At 36.5% G+C, this 17,592-nt stretch overlaps 1 protein-coding gene across 1 annotated transcript in view; it reads left to right on the top strand.

The window, feature by feature from the left end:
- Window positions 1-17,592, top strand: part of LOC149552104 (P-loop containing nucleoside triphosphate hydrolases superfamily protein) — a 228,117-nt gene that overhangs the window by 82,014 nt on the left and 128,511 nt on the right. Inside the window, exon 8 of the mRNA XM_089787572.1 lies at window positions 547-590. Coding sequence (XP_089643698.1) covers window positions 547-590 — 44 coding nt within the window. The remainder of the gene's footprint in view (window positions 1-546; window positions 591-17,592) is intronic.

The following is a 17,592-nucleotide window of genomic DNA, read 5'->3' as shown; positions in this document are numbered from 1 at the left end:
TCTAAAATATATGTAAGAAGATTGTAACTGCAGTTTTGTCTATATTTTTCGTTTTAAGCTTGTGATTGTTCATATGCTGCTTTTATATGTTCCTCATCCAGTGCAACAATATTTTTGAGAAACTTGTGAAATTGCAATTCTGCTTGTATTTCTTGTTTAAGGTTTTTAATTGTAGTTTTGCTGCATTTACTTTGACAGCTAATGCTGCTCAATTTTAGTTGCCAAGCAAACATTTCGTAATCTTATTCTATGAGACTTTACTATGTTCTTACAGATTGTATATATGATGAAGTGCATACATTGTTATAGGTGATTATAGATCTTCTATGCCAATCTGATGTTTACTGCTGATTGTTAAATAGTCCTTACAGGATATTCTTTTTAGGAAACATCTTGTTAATTCAATTCACTAGGAAAGGTTCTTGAATATTTGCATTGGCAGATTGTATGGTTATCATCGTATTTCATTTTTTATTTTTGTAATTGTAGAAAACTCATTGACTTCTAATTACTCAAGGGGTCGTTATTTGTTGCTGTGTACTGCAGGCACAGGGAAAACATCTTGTGCTCGTGTCATTGCAAGCCAAGCAGTAAATGCTCTTAAAAACTACAATCAGTTGGATATAGATTTATAGGAAATATAATTTGATTTTTGTATACATTTTCTTCATTAACTTGGACCCATTACCAATATTTAGGTTGCTCTAATGATTGTTTTCACATGCTTTCATAATTTAAAATTGAACCATGTAGATTTGAATAATTTTCTTATTTATATTTTACCCCTTTGTTTATAAATCTGCAAAAATTTCAAGGCAGTGGGATGACATCTTGCAGTGCTTTATATGACCTTATATGGTTCAAATTACTGTCACAATGTTACCATTTGTTGTCAATTTGAGAATTTTCTGTGTTCAACTATTCATTTCTATCAAATTGATGTGCTGTAGCTTATATGCTTTAGGTTTCGAAGGGTATTCTAACTGTGTCTAAATAATTGTTGTGCAACATTAATATATACTTCACATCACTTTCAAAGAATTGCAGTTGAAGGTTTTAGGAAACTAGGATTGATACAGTTGATAATTAACTAGGAATTAGAAATAATGCAGAAGCAAATAGCTGAAACAGAAAATTCAGAATAGACAGAGATCAGCATATACAGTATAGATGTAGGAAAATCTTTCTAGGTTAAATAACTACACAAAGCATCATTCATGAATGCAGAGACTTACATAAATTTTTGTATAAAGAATACTCCAATGACTAGGCTTTCATAGTTCCTTCTTCTCAGAATAAAATGAGCACATTGAATCTTATTGATCCATTGCTATGCACTTTGTAATGTCCCCAATTTTAATGTAATAATTAAATTAAATTAATTAATTAGCTGGTTCCAGAATTCAAATAATACAATAAAAGGACCTTTAATTAGTTACTTTAATTAATTAATATGGGGTCCAATTTAATATTTGTATGTGTGGTTCTGATTGATTGAGTATATCTTAGACCCATTTTTTTTTTAGTTTCCGTTGGTAAGTGTTGTCATCGGCTATCTTTGTACACCCTCGGAAAGGTTTTCCCCAACGGGTATTCAAGCACGACTTGTAGGTAGTCATAGGTATGCGATTTTGATTATATTTCTTGTACTGCGAATTTCCGTTAGGATTCTTTGTTGTTTGCCATTTCGGAGGTGAAAGATCTTCCCTACTTGGCTTGTCTAGTTTCGATGGGATTCAACCCTCACCCTATTCCATTGCATGTAATTCTTCGCTTGGATCTAGCAAATTGGAGCACCATCTTGTGGCAGATACTAATTGAAGGTTATGTGTGTTCAATCTCCATTCTTGTTTGGTGTTATCTAATAAATTCGGATTTATAATTTTATATATTGCATGATTGAGCGTTTCCCATCTATCCACCATCTGCTGGCTTCTTCCCTCCTACTATACGAATGATGACTCTGCCTCATTCTGTACTCCACCTCATCCTTGCATAGACTCCCTCCGTACATCTCCTAGCACAACCGCACGGCTTGCACACTTGACCGCACAACCTTTCCTTACCACCACTGTACGACCCAACACCACTATACATCCTTCATGTCGTACGACCATCAAGTTTGTCTATCAGGCACATGAGACCAACAAGTAACTATTTATTAGGCACACAGGGTCAACGGGTAACTGGCTATCAAGCACATGGGACCAATGGGTAACTGCTATTAGGCACACAGGATGAACGAGACATTACAGTCAAGCGTTCTGTAATTGGCTATCAGGCACACGGGACAAACGAAACATTATAGTGGTATCAGAGCTAATGATTCTACTAGCCTGTTGGGAGAATGGAGAGCTTTGACTTGGATTACACTATGGCTCAGTTTTCAAACGATTGGAGGGCACATCTGTTAGTCAAATACTCCAAGAATACTTGTGTGTGCCAACTGTTGGATGGTCAAGTGCAGGTTGACAGACACAAGGTGGTTGGCGATGTCATTTACCACAAAGACAAAATTTATTTGGTACCCGAATCAAAGATAAAGTAATGGATTCTGGAGGAAGATAACGGCACAAATATTGTCAAACCTACACCCAATGATCATCTTTATGAAAATTTGGGTTCTGTCGGTGGCCCTCCAAATGTGAAGGTTTTATCAATGGTTGTTCAACTTCTTGGAGATGTTATGGATGATTCCTTGCAGGAGCAACCACAATTGGTTGAATATGGAGTTTACCCTTCAGTTGTGCCTAAGTAGTGCATGACTGCAATTTTTCCATGTGAAGTGCTTCCTCAAAAAAATTAATAGGATCTACATGTGTTGTGAAGTTCCCGAGGAGATTGATGATTACATGAAGATTATGGATCTGTTTAATGATTGGCTCCCTTGGGATCTTGGTGGTTTTGAATATAGCAATGTTTATATTAGAGTGGCGTAGCGGAGCCCAAATGGTAGTCTACTCATCTCAATTAAATTTAATTATGCACATGTGATCTTGAAAAAGCATGGGGTTTTTAGTAGATATAGCAATCTGCATTCGTGCATGGTTTGAGATCCTGGAGTTTGCGTATTGCTTAAGGACAAGCAATCTTTGGCAGTCAAGGATTTGTAATGTCCCCAATTTTAATGTAATAATTAAATTAAATTAATTAATTAACTGGTCCTAGAATTTAAATAATACAATAAAAGGACCTTTAATTAGTAACTTTAATTAATTAATATTGAGTCCAAGTTAATAGTTGTATGTGTGGTTCCGATTGATATAGTATATTTCGGACCTCGTTTTGTTTTAGTTTCCATTGGTAAGTGTTGCCGTGGGCTATCTTTGTACACCCTTGGAAAGGTTTTCCTCGACGGCTATTTAAGCACGACTTGTAGGTAGTCGTATGTATGCGATTTTGATTATATTTCTTTTTACTGCGAATTCTTGTTGGGATTCTCTATTGTTCACCATTTCAGAAGTGAAAGATCTTCCCTATTTGGCTTGTCTGATTTCGATGGGATTCAACCCTCATTCTATTCCGTTGCATGTAATACTTCGTTTGGATCTGGCAAATCAGAGGACCATCTTGTGGCAAATATTAATTGAAGGTCGTGTGTTCAATTTCCATTCTTGTTTGTTGTTATCTAATAAATTCGGATTTATAAGTTTATGTATTGCATGACTGAGCATTTCCTATCCATCTACCATCCACCGGCTTCCTCCCTCCTACCGTATAGACAACGATTCTGCCTTATTCCGTACTCCACCTCATCCCTACATAGACTCCCTGTGTACATCTCCCAACACAATCGTATGACTTGCACACCTGATCGCACAACCTTTCCTTACCACCACCGTATGGCCTTCATATTGTATGACCATCAGGTTTGTCTATTAGGCACACGGGACCAATGAGTAACTAGCTATCAGGCACGTGGGACAAACGAGTAACTGGCTATCAGGCACACGGGACGAACGAGTAACTAGCTATCAAGCACACGGGACCAACGGGTAACTGGATATTAGGCACATGGGACGAACAAAACATTACAATCAAGCGTTCTGTAATTGACTATCAGGCACATGGGATGAACAAAACATTACACACTTCACAAAGTTCTTGTGCTTCAAGCCTGTGCAAATCGTCCAATAAATACTCAGTGTATTCTTTTGTATTGAAGGTGCACCCTAAAGAGGGTGCTTGATAGTTTTTATAACTGTTCATGTAGGTATTGATGAATTTTTACTAAATAAGCAATTTAAGGGTATTTAAGGTAATTAATAATATAACGAGTTACAAAGCAACATCCCTAACCTAAAATGATTAACCCATGTATATCATACTATAATATCGGGTTGAGCCTTATAAGTTAGATCCTTGAAAATGTTAAGCTAGCACCATTAGCATAAAACATGATCCCCTAATAAAGGTTATGCTTAAATTTTCCCTTTTAACATTAATAAGGGGCACATTTTAACAAATTCTTCAAAAAATAAAAATTAAGATCCTTGGCAATGCATGTTTAATTTTGACTTGTATGCTATAGAGAAAGATATGAGCCAAGATGAAGACGATGCATATCAGACTAGATGAGTGTGATGATTGTGCTTTTCAAACCTTTACTCCTTATAGAATAAATGGCATGCTTTTCTTATATTAGCCTTCTCTTGCAGCAATCCTCCTTCAATCTCATTGAATTTGAGCAAGTAGGCAAAATATCTAACTTTCATGATGGGGACTAGGATGTCTTCAACATGCACCTCAAACAACTCCTTCACCTAGATTGCTTCCCATTGCTTGAGAGCACCTTTTCTTGGTTTGACCACCTCGCCACTTCCATTTTGGAGGCCACACTCATCTCTTTCCCCCATCGCACCTCCTATAGGACCTTGTCCCCTGCCTGTAGGAGCACCTACCTCATGAACTAGGAGTATGATGATGAGAACAAATCCTTCCACCGCAAGTTGCGGATGATCTCCACCCGCTATTAGGCTTTCTTTAGAAAGTTAAAAGACTCTTACTACCACTTCTACTGCTAAAAAAGGGTGCTTTCATTTTGCATCATAGCCGATCCGTTTGGGCATCCCTCCTCCAATCCCCGAAGGCCTTTTGGTGTATCCTCTTATCTCGTAGGTCCTCCCTCCCACCAACCTTAGACCAAGTCCCCTTGGTTCCCCACCTCTCTACCCTTTGTGATATCCCTAGTCAGCCCTCATTCATTGTTACTCCTCCCCCCCACTGCAACCTCTTCACCTTTTCCAACATCAACATGATGGTTGGAACCATGAACAACAATAGGGCAGCAAATGAGGAAGGTTTCCAGGCAGAACTCTTCAAGCTTGGCATCCCAATTTTGGGCCCAACTCTCACTGGTTTTCTTAAGAAGGTTGTTTGCATAGAGTTCCCCCTCTCTTGGTCACATTAGATTATCCATGTGACTCATAAGGTCAGGTTGACTTCAAATCCCAACAAATACATAACTGTCATGGTGGGCATACTTTCTCTAAATTGTATGCCATGGTTTTACAAAACATTCTTTCTTGTGAGCTTGATCAGAGACATATTTGTGCTAGAGGATAGGCGGGCCTCCGACTAGACTTTCAGCAACGAACCACATCTTGACACTTAGAGCTATTATTGAGGAAGCATGCCATTGCTGCTTGAATGTTTGTTTTTGCTTTGTGGATTTCTGCAAGGCGTTCGACTCAATTCTGTTGTGTGGTTTTCACACCATCACCTGATTGCTAATGGGGACCCCCTCTTTTCTCTATAGCTAGCAGTAGTTGTCTTGGGCAATTTTGGTTGGCAACACTTTTTTTCAAGTCTTCGAGTTCGGGGTGAGTTTGAGCAAATTTTGCCTTCTTGGGAAGCAAGTTTTGATCTCGAGTTTGTGTAAGTATTTTGATGCCATTTAGAGAAATTTTCGTGGTCTAAAGTCCAAGTGTAAAGTGAATTTTTTTTGGTTCGGGAGAGATGGGTTTCTATGTTGGAAAATGGGATGAAGAACCAAGTCTTGGTGGAAATTTCAGATTTTCCAAAATCTCCCCCTCGGTGGAAATTTCGGATTTTCCGAAATCTCCCCCCTCGGTGGAAGTTTCGGATCTTCCAAAATCTTTCCCTTGGTGGAGACTTTGAATCTTCTGAAATCTCCCCCCCCCCGCAATTCTCCCAAAATTCTGTAGACTTAGGCCTTTATTTGGTTGCAACTCAATTATTGCAATTTTAGAACAATGAGGGGAAGAAATTGATAATTTTTTCCAAAGGATTTTCCCTTCGATGGAAATTTTGCAAGTTCAAACTTTCCCATCGGTGGAAATTTTGCATCTTCTCAAATTTCCCCCACATTGAGTCTCCCAAGTTTCACCATCCTTTAAGGCATTAGAAAATTGGTTAATGTGATGAAGGCAACATCATGATCAAGAATAGAGCAGGGAATCACCAAGGAGTGTTAGAATGAAGAAACCTTAAGAATGCCAAGTCTTAAAGGATATTTTAGATCTTCCAAATTCTCCCCTTGGAAATTTCGGATCTTCTGAAATCTCCCCTTTGGTGGAAATTTCGCATCTTCCAAAATTCCCCTGTTGGTGAAAATTTTGGATCTTTCAAAATCTCCCCCTTGGTGGAAATTTTGGATCTTCCGAAATCTCCCCTTTGGTGGAAATTTCAAATCTTCCGAAATTTCCCTCGTCCCTTACCATCAACTACCAAGCACTAAAATTGTTCAATGGGAAAAATTTTGCCCCCTAAAAGTGAAAATTCGAGATTGATGGTGTTAAAGTGACCCTAGCTCTAGGGGTGGTGATTTTAGTTTTGCAATTAAATTTAAAAATCTAGGTGTTATCACCGCTAAGATGCCTAACTTTGGATGATCTAAAAGGGAAATCTGAATTACTTCAAGACCAATTGAATGGGTAGAGTTGCGAGGGAAAAGAATTTTAATGCAAAATGGGATGAATCTTGTTTATTGATGTGATTTCACTTTTCAGATTTTTGACAAGCTTAATGCTTTTCTCCTTTGTTTTGCGAGGTGAATTCAAGAAGGAGAAGGGTTGAATTGAAATTCATTCTTGGGAAATCTTGAAGAATCAAACTATTGTTGGTGCACACACCCTCCATCATCACACCAACAAGAAGGAGAAGCTAGAGGGTAAGGTGACGATCAATGCCTCAAACTTCAAGTGGATACTGCAAGAAGATGGCTCAAGCCCAAGGACTCAAGTGAGAAGGAAGGATTCATGGTCAAGTTATCAACCCGCAAACTGAAATCAAAAGAAAATTCAAGAAAGCATAGGGGATCCAACTATACAAGGACATATTCAAGGATCATTGAGAGATCAAGTTCACGGTTTCACAAAGATGCAAGTGATTCAAGTTGATTCCATGAGGAAATTTCGAAGGATGGAGATATGTCAAGCATTGAGAGATAGTTTTCCTCAATCCAGGACTCCAAGCACAGGGTAAGGAAGATGAAGTGACAATTTTTTGTCTCCTTTGAATAGAAAATTTCAGTTTTAAGCACAGTCAATCACAACATGCCAAGTATCCTATTTCATCATCGGCTATCAAAATCATTGTAAATTTCTTATTGGGCCATAAATTGGTGCCTTCATGTAATTAGTTGCAAACTTGGTTACCCTAATTGGGGTTCATGGGATGAAATCTCACCCTTGATCTTGATTTGATCTTGGGCCCTTGTCGTAATGGAACTGTTATAAAAGGTGAAGGCCTTCTCATTTGTAAGGGGTTAGATGGGAGGAACTTTGGAGATTAGCTTAGAGATTAGAGGTAGAGAGCTAGAGTAGAGTAGAGTAGCTGAGGGAGAGACTTGATGAAGTTGTTGCTATAATACTTGTTAAAGTAATTAATAATTCATTGTTCGTTCTTCGTGGTGGTTTACTTGTTATTGCTTTGTAGTATTGCATGGTTTCCTCCATCTTTCACTTGGAGTAGGTTTCTTTTCATGTTGAAGTATTTTAGTTGAATGGAAGTTATTTTGGATGTTTACTTGTTTGACTCGAACAAATCGGGGCCACTAGCCTCTTGCTAATGGTAAGATTGCCTTGCGTGGTAAGCCGATGAAAACACTTAACTTCAATTGATGTTCAATCTTTGGTTTGCATCCAGATGATGGGATTGGAGAGAGGATATTGATGTGAAAATCATTTGTGTATTCCTTAGAAGCTTGCACTAGGTGGGCGAAGCCACTTGTGAGATTACATCTAGTAGATTCCAAGACATCCATAATTCCTTGCATTTCTAGTTAGAGGTAGAAGTAGTAGTAGAAGTTAATTTTAATTTGAAGTGGCATTGGCATTTCGACGACTCCCTTGAGTGCAATCATGAGACTTTATGAGACCTTGGCTGGTTGCATTAGAATCCCTAATGGGATGTTTGACTTAATCCAAATCACCATGGGGTAAAACTGGGATGCCCTCTATCTCCCACTCAGTTTGGACTCTATAGTGACGCGTTGGAGGAGTTCCTTTTGATGCACTCCCTTTCGGGTGTTGGCTACTACTTATACTAGGGTTTGATTTCTATCTTGCTCTTTGTGAACGATGTGGTCCTTATGGCCAAGGCCTACAATGACTCCTTGATAGACTTGCTTCTTTCTGTGTCCTACGACAGGTGACTGTGAACCTAGGCAAGACCAAGGTGATGTTCTTCAATTATCTTAAGACCTTTCACTTGTTCTTTTTGTTCCAGGGCAAGGTGATTAAGATCACCTCCATTTATCTAGGGGTCAAATTCTCGAGCCCTCCCTTTAGTTTGAGATCGACAATTTAGCCCTGTATCAACAAGGGTTATGGTTCTCTTGCCTTGGTTGAGAGATAGTTCTTAGACATCAGTTCCAAGATATAGGGTCCACCTTGACTCTTTTGGACACTTTGATCATTGTTCTTTACGGTTCTTTGTTTTAGGAACCGTCTTTTCAAGAGTCGGGTTGGGCTTTTGTGGAGCAGGTCCAGACTCTTCTTCGATGTATTATCAGATGCAATCAATATACCCGACACAATATTGTCCTTGCGGAGTTTGGGACCCATCCATTCAGACTTGGTAACATTTTCGATCTTGCCTTGTTCCTTCATGACTTGCAGGGCTTTGTGGATACCTAGAAATAAGCTATAAACCATGACAAGTACTTCCAAACAGACCAATAGGACCAACTATCAAGACCACTCTATCTTCTACACTTCGAATTCTATAGGATTTGAGTGGGTGCATCTTAGGATTAATCACCACTCCCTTTTACAACAATATTTTAGCATTAATCCCATTAAAGCAGACAAATAACCTTCAATTCTTCTAACTAAAAGAATAACAAAAGGGATGGAAGAGGACCAATCCTTCAAATCCAAGAGTTGTTTAGTCAAGCATAGGCTAACTCTTTCAGATCTACAATATAACACAAAGTAAAATGATTTTGAATTTAAAATTTATTACTATGTAAGCTTCAAATCCACTCAAATGATAATTTGATTAGTGCTTTATCCATTGGACAACTGTCCTCATAAATCTGACACTCAAACCTTATGACCTACTCATTTACTTTGTAAATGAAATCAATACATACTTGGAATCTCATGCTTATCACAATCTTATTTAAATTCAATGACCTTCTCAAATCACATTAAGCTTTTACATAACCCATTAGAATAACAACAAAATATGGGATCAAATATAATTCTGGGAGAATTACAACTGAAATTGAATTAACTTGACATTGAATTATAGAAAATAAAAGAAGAAAACAAGAAGAGACAAGATCCAAATGATGTAAATCCAGTGTTTGCATTTGTATTAATTTTCTTGAAATTATACAAATAGAGTATTAGACAATGACTCAAGATAACTCAAAATAGATTTCTGACCCCTGTATTTCATAGATTTTCTATTAATAAGTATACAAAACTTGACAATAGTAGAATGGACCAACCACAACAATACACTTAGCATAAATTTTTCAGACCCTTCCAAGCCTTGGAAATCCTTTTATAGAAGAAGGATTGCAACAAGCTTTGGGCTGGAAGGAATAAACACGTCACATTTTCATTTGACAAAACAATCTTGTTTTACAAAAGACAAAATAACAAGATGAAAGAATTGGAGATAGTTCAAAATTGAACAGGTGGCAGCATAGATGTTCAAGATTAACTCTCTGTTTGCAATGTAAGAATATCCATAGCTGGTGCACCGCAAAAGTAAAATATCTTATTTTGATGGTTGTCTTTCCTCTTTTGGCTTTCCATGACCAGTTCCAGTCCTGTTCTTCGACTATCTCCAGTTGGCAATGCCTCAATATCTGCAATAGTTTCCTATATGGTGATATCTGTCTCCATGTCAGGCCACGTATACTCCCTAACTACATTCAAATCATTCAAACCTTTGGCCCACTTTGCATCTGTTATTGCGTTTACGTCAGTAACAATTTTATTCATATCCATTTCTGCCTTATAAAATATTAGCAATAACCTCATACAAAACTAATATATCCATATCCCCCTTGAAATATGCTACAATATTTTCATTATTTAGGATATTATCAAAAGAAGTGGACCATTCTTGCCACTCTTTCAAACCTCCCTCAGCATCCAAAATAGGAGGTACAAAATCATGCATCCCCTCAGCAATAATCTTCACCTTGCTCTGAATTAACTGCAATTTTCTGTGAAGAAACCATACAATCTTGACTCTGCTCAACATTCTTTTAGTACAAACAATAACTCCCTTAGGCAATTCTTTCTTTTGAGTCATCAGAGTTATTAATATGTCAAGGAATTGGGAGTAAGGGCCCCACTGATTAAATATAGTAGTAAGCAAAGAAAGAGCTCCAGAGCACTGGAGTTCTGCACCTTGCAAAGAGATAAAGATACTATGGATATTCTGAGATATATTTTTCAATACCTTTATCCTGTGGTGCAAGATGCCTTTCATTGACTCACTTCAATTTCTCTATTTGCATCTTTTGCATCTATGTCAATGCCCTCAGGCTGATCAATTATTACAACAGGAGTAGTATCATCTCCTTCTGTCTGCAATTCTTTATCACTCACCTTAGTAACAGGTCTAGTGATATTCTTCATGGTCATAATCTTTGCTTCTAGCTCTTTGATTCTCTGTTCCATCACATAGTTCTTCTTCTGCTCTTCCTCATATTGTCCTATGGTAGCAACATAGTTCTTGAAGGTCTGGGCTAACTGATCCTCAGTCTGATTAATCTTGTCCTTGCTCAATGCTGATACTGCACTTAATAAGCCAAACACCTCTACATCAGATGTGGATTGCACACCACAAAATATTGCACTGCCTTGGGGTATATCTCTCACCTCCATCAACTTTGGTTTATTTGACTCGAGAGCAATGCTCCATACAAGCATGGTCTGTGCATCAATATTATATCCTGATCCTCTTTGCAATCCACCTTGGCCAAAAGCCTCAAAAGAGATTGATTTCTCATACCTTCTGATTTGATCCAACATAAAGGAGGAACTCATATCCCATCCGGGAAGCAATAACACTCCACTTCTTCTTACCAATTCTTTGGCCTCCTCAATAGTGAGAGTCTCACTTTCAGGATCATAGGCCTGCAATTTCTCAACCATCTCAGCAATTTTTTCATCAGAGTCTCCTGGCTGCATTGTTAAGGTTACTTGATTTTGTTTCCACTTAAACAAGAAACTTTTAAACTCTTCACTTTATACAAAGTCATCATCAACTAAGAACTCTTGTGCTTGGATGATTCTATTATCCAACATCCTGGCGGCCATTTCCAATTCTTTAGGAGCCTTCTCACTCTCAGTAGCTTGTTTTATTAATTTCTTTTGTCTTAGCTCAGCAAAATACTGGCTCTTTCCAGGCAGTATTTGAAATGCCTTTTCCCTTACCTTCTTAGGTATTTCTATCAACTTTTGTTTCTTCTTCTTCCCCTGGGTCCATGCTGATGTTTCTGATGGACCTTCTTCTACTTAATCTTCTTCTTCTTCAACAAAAACATCAGGCTCAGGTGACACAGGATTCACCATTTTTTCTCCCTGCCCTTGGGCTTCTTGAGGCATGTGTCATGATGTCTTCATAATTCTTTATGCAAACATTAAACCTATCCAAGTATTTATCATCAGGGTAGAAGCCCCAGAAAGACGGATCAACTTTCTTCATTTCGCTTCAACCCTCATAGTATCTTTCCACTTCCGCATTCTCTCAGCACACACATTTTCAAACAAGTCATTTATTATCACATCCTCCTCCCACATCGGTTTATTGGCAGGAAGATTATATTTTCTCATATTTTGCAGGGCTACCGTGATCACATCCTCTAGATCATAAACTCTAGCCACTGTAGATGGGAACTTATATTGGCAAAGAATGACATCAATCTCATCCATGTCCTATTTTCCAATAGTGAATTCTTCTATTTTAGAGCCTAGACACAGGAATGTCCCCTTTCTTACACTTCGGCCTAGATGCTTACTGTCCATTAAAAGGATTTGCTAGAAGAATTCTAAAATTCTCAACCTCACAGGCACAAACCTAGGTAGAATATGGGGAGGGTGGAGGCATCCTTATACTCTCATGACAGTACAATTCCCCAATAAGAAAATATTCTCCCAATTGTGACTTAGTTTGATATCATCAAAACACAAGGTAGGCCTAAGTAATTTCCTCACTATCTTAGGAACCCTCTCCATATTAGGCACTAACATTTTCATTATTTGAAAGACAAAATCATTGTAAAAAGAAATAGAGTTGGCATAGGGATAAAACCTGTTCCAAACTCTGGTCTACAGTTGCATAGGGAGTGTCTCTCCCATTTCTTCAGTTTGCTCGATGAATCTGTATTGATGTGCCCAATATTGGTGTATACCAAAAAATGCATGAACAATGAGTAATGATGAAACTTGAAATTCTTCAAGTCCCTCTCATGAGAAGCTACAATCTCATTATGTATCACAATGATGATATGTTTGAAAAAATCATATCCTACATTAGTATACTGGTCCTGGATATTTATAGCCATCACATATGCGGATCAAGTTGTGCTCATTGTACCTGTTACTAAATTTCTACACATGCTGAAATTTAGTTCTGATTTCAAAGGGTTCATACAATTTCACAAACATTTTACATTTTATTCAGTTCATGCATATTGAGATCATGTCCATTATGTGCAAAAAGAATAACAAATGTCCTTGTATTATTCAACACATCCAAGTCTTGCATTCATAAGGCAATTTGTTAGATCCAATGGATTTGAGCAATGCAAGCATCTCATTCATCTCATTCATTTTCTTAACGTGCCATTCATTTTCATAAAATAAAATATATATCAGCAAGGAAGGAAACCTATCATACTAAAATGCTTTACTACTTACGTGTTTGTTTCCTGTGCAGTGTTCTGTCTCTAATGGGTACGCGGATATAATGGGTACGCGGATATAACAGCAGGCTCCCACAAGGGTTATTGAGCCCGACGTATTAGTTAGAAATAGAACTTACGAAGCTGATCAAGACAAGTAAAACAGAAATAACATAATATTAAAGGGACGTGTATTCATCATGCATGAAACCTTTTATTATCATATTGCAGATTGCACGACAAAAGGATACAAGAGAGGCACTAAATCAACAGTAATAAATTGAAGCAAAGATGTTGCTAAAGGCACTTTGATATCAAATCAGAAAAGTGTCATCATTCATTCACTTATGATGTTTTCAGTAAAAGTGGAAAGAGTAAAAGAGCTAAAGCTCTCAGCAAGAGAAATCATAAATTTTCCAGCAAAGGAGGAGCAAAATACTTTAAGAAATATGAGAAACAGCAAGTTATAGGAAGATCCAATCATGGATTATGATAAACTGTGATTGATTTTCCAATTTTTCTTCACAAAATGATAACAAGAATCAAAGGGGAAATCACATATATCAGAACTGTAAAAAATTCCGGAAAGCGGCTTATAATACAGCAGAGGTACACTTTTCATCAAAGTAAAAGACAAAGGAAGTAAAATGTGATTGTAACTATGACATCAGTGACGACTCAGCAGTGCTAAGATAATCAAGCAGAATTATTACAGGCTGAATACTTGCAAGAAAATAATGCCAAGTAAAGAGAAATGTATGAAGTCCTCAATTTTATAGCAAAAGATCAAAGAGAGCCATTCCAACATCAAAAGGAAAGAAGACGAGTCTAATGATGGATCACCCAAAAAGAGGAAATATGTTACAAAATATGTAATAACCTGTATACATAAGATCACATGGAGAAACTCATCTACAGCAATCAAATGTTCAATTCATCAAAGGAATACAAACAAGCATGAAGACACCAGATGAGAATATTAAGTAATAGGAGTTTATATCACCGAAACCTTCAAAATGATAGCATCATATTCAGCCGGATTACAGAAAATTAAGCATTATGAGCACAATATTTTATCCGAACAAGAGAGCACTAGAAGAACATGACATCATATGAGCATACAGCAAATGAAGTAAATCAAAGCCCATAATTTCCATAATCTATAATAGGGTCAGAAGGAAAATATGAGGAACGTCAGCAGAAAACCCATAGGAAAATCTTTGTATCTACGGGAATACCAATAGAAGATGAGAGAAAACCCAAACCCCATAAGTTCGAATAACAAAAGTCACAGTATATTCCAACAATATAATAGCAGGGTAAGAAACCCAACTCGGATTTTTAAAGAAATGAAGGATGCAAGCTCCATAATAAAAATTCAGAATACCCTCAACGTCCAGAGCTACTAGAAAACCAAAAGTATGCAAAGAGAAAACAATGACAATAATAGCATAAAGAAACTTTAATATTTGTGTAAAACAAAATTAAGCATTAAAGACAAATATGGTAGCATAAGTATAATGAGAAAATTCCAAGCGGTAAGGATAATAGAGCAAAACAAACAAAGAATGATAGTTATTTTCATTAATAAACTTTAGTTAGTCATCTTTGCAGAATGAAGGCGTATGATACTAAAGGTTATTCATACTCACTTGCAACTTCAGTGGATAATGACATAAGAAATCCAGAGTTAAGTCTTGTTGGCTCAGTCAGCCCAATCGCAAGCAAAGACCTAGTAAACGGTAGGAGAGAAGGAAGAAATCTCTCCCAAAATCATGGCGATAGCAGTAAGAAAAACCCAGCTAAATCATGGCATCTCCAAGGGCAGTCACGGTACAACAAATAGATACCCAATAGACCATAAAACCTAATTCCTATTTGCATAAGACAAGCCACGACAATGCCTAAGATATTCATAATGGTGGACAATGGAAATGACAAAATGCTCTTCCAAATTGCAAACAATGGCTCTAGAAGCTCATGGTCGAAACAAATTTATAGTTGAAGATAATGGTTGAGAAAGTAAAAACCAAATCCATCCTTCAAAATGACGGCTTAGATAAAGCATACCCAACAAATTTAGAAAGGACTCCACAGAGAATACAACTGCCGATTACCCCTAGCCGTGAGGAAAACTCTAGTCAAATAAAACAGCAATAGACAAAATCAGAAAGAATTTTGCCTAGGAATGGCGTTAAGGTCACACCTTGGAGTTGAATATCAACAAAATGGTGGCTCAAACACCAGATATGCTCAGGAAAACAAAGAAGAACTCCAAATCCGGCTGCAAATGGAGTTGAAAGCCTCTTCAAACCCTAGCAGCCATTGCTCCCCAAGCTCTTCAAGAAGACACGACATATGCAAAATGAAAAACTTTAGGGTTGTAATGTGATATATTATGCCCTCAATTGTTTTACATAATTTTTGAAATTTGAGGATGTGAGGTGAAGTTTTATTTCTTTACTTCTCGAAAATAATGTAATTATATGTGTCGAGGGGTGGGGAAATTTTAAAGGAATGTGATATCCCCATTTTGACATATAATTTAAATAATAAATAAGTATTATATATAAAGTAATATTAATAATAATATTAAAAATATATATAAGTAATATTATATTCATATACTAATATCATATTATAATAGTAATATGAAAATACAAATTAAATAATAATCTAATATAATAAATAATGAGCAATACTATATTAATAAAGTATTATAATATAATATAATATATATAGCTGATATATTATTAAAATAATATATGTTATAATATAATATATCTTATGATATTAATTAATATAATTAAGCTTATTAATATAAATATATAATTAATATAGTTAATATAATTATATTATTATTAATATAATATAATTAATCTTACAAAAGGACGTGACTCTTTCTATTAATATATATATGGAATAATAACATTGGTAATGGTATCATATGGAAATAATAAAAAATTATACAAATTAGAGACAAATCAAAAAAAGTCCTGAAAGGGGACATTACAAGTGGTATCAGAGTCTTTGATTTTGCTAGCCTGTGATCTTGCCATCCTTGAATCTACATAGAATGATAGATAAAATACCAAGTGATAGAATACCATTTTATATAATACCGTCAATATTGAAGAATAACATTCCAAGAGTGAAATATAAAGGAAATAATCATTGACATAGAGGGGTTACAGAGACAACATACCATTGTAATTAAATAAACTATGAGATGGAGGGAATCAAATTCAAAATTCGAAGTACATTTTATATAATATATTAATAATAACTTTTATGTTTCAAATTTACAATGGCTAGAGTTTCTGCCCTAGGCTCACATTCTTCTCGGAAATCTACACTAGTTGCTTTTTCTTTCATCCTTGTGATTTTTTGTCCAAAGGAATAGCAGGTTGAAATCCTTGGCAAAATACCCAATTGCTTGAGCTAGTTCCACTAAAAACTCTAGATCATCTTCTCTTCCTCTGAGATAACTGTAGAGAATGTCTACTCCCAAGGCACACACTCCCACAGGTTTTCCTATTCAAGGTTTGGGCTTTTGTCCAAACCTTCTCCTACTATTCCCCATCTTTGCCTCTTGGAGATGTCTATTGAGTCCAGCAAATGACTTAACCAGAAATCTTCGATTTGCCAATATTCTCTGGCAGTGAACAACTTCCTCATGTTTATGCCTCTGGGGTAGTATACCACCGCAGTGATACATTTGCAATAGATAAGAACGGATCCTATAAAGATCACCATGTAATGAAGGATGAGAGGGATTGATATTGAGGGTCGTACACACCCTTCATAATAATATTTGAGGAAATTGAGGACGACTGGCCTATTTTTGTTGTACATTGTCTTGTGGACTGCTAATGTAAATGAAATCCTCGTCAAGGGATGTAAATAATTTTGTCTTGTACAAGCATCGGGCTATTTCAAACACGAGTGCATTACAAACGATGATAAAAAGGTGACTGAAGATGAGAGAATGGATCTTGAAATTATGTATTGAGGATTCAAAGTGCAAACTACAATCCATGACTTGAGCACCTGTTCCTCAATTTTTTCCCATAGAATCTTGGGCAGATACAAACAAAAACTTACCTTTAAACCAAAAAGAAGTGCAGGTACTTTACGAGATATAATTTCATGAATATTGATACTAGCTAAAGCAATACAACCTAGAAGAAGAGCTAAACTTACCATGGATACTAATATTATTACATTTGCAACTTCCATGTAAATTGAATTCA

The sequence above is a fragment of the Cupressus sempervirens genome, chromosome 6 (assembly GCF_028749045.1).
Source record: "Cupressus sempervirens isolate cs-2001-9-10 chromosome 6, ASM2874904v1, whole genome shotgun sequence".
NCBI lineage: Eukaryota > Viridiplantae > Streptophyta > Pinopsida > Cupressales > Cupressaceae > Cupressus > Cupressus sempervirens.
This window is presented reverse-complemented; position numbering and strand designations above follow the sequence as displayed.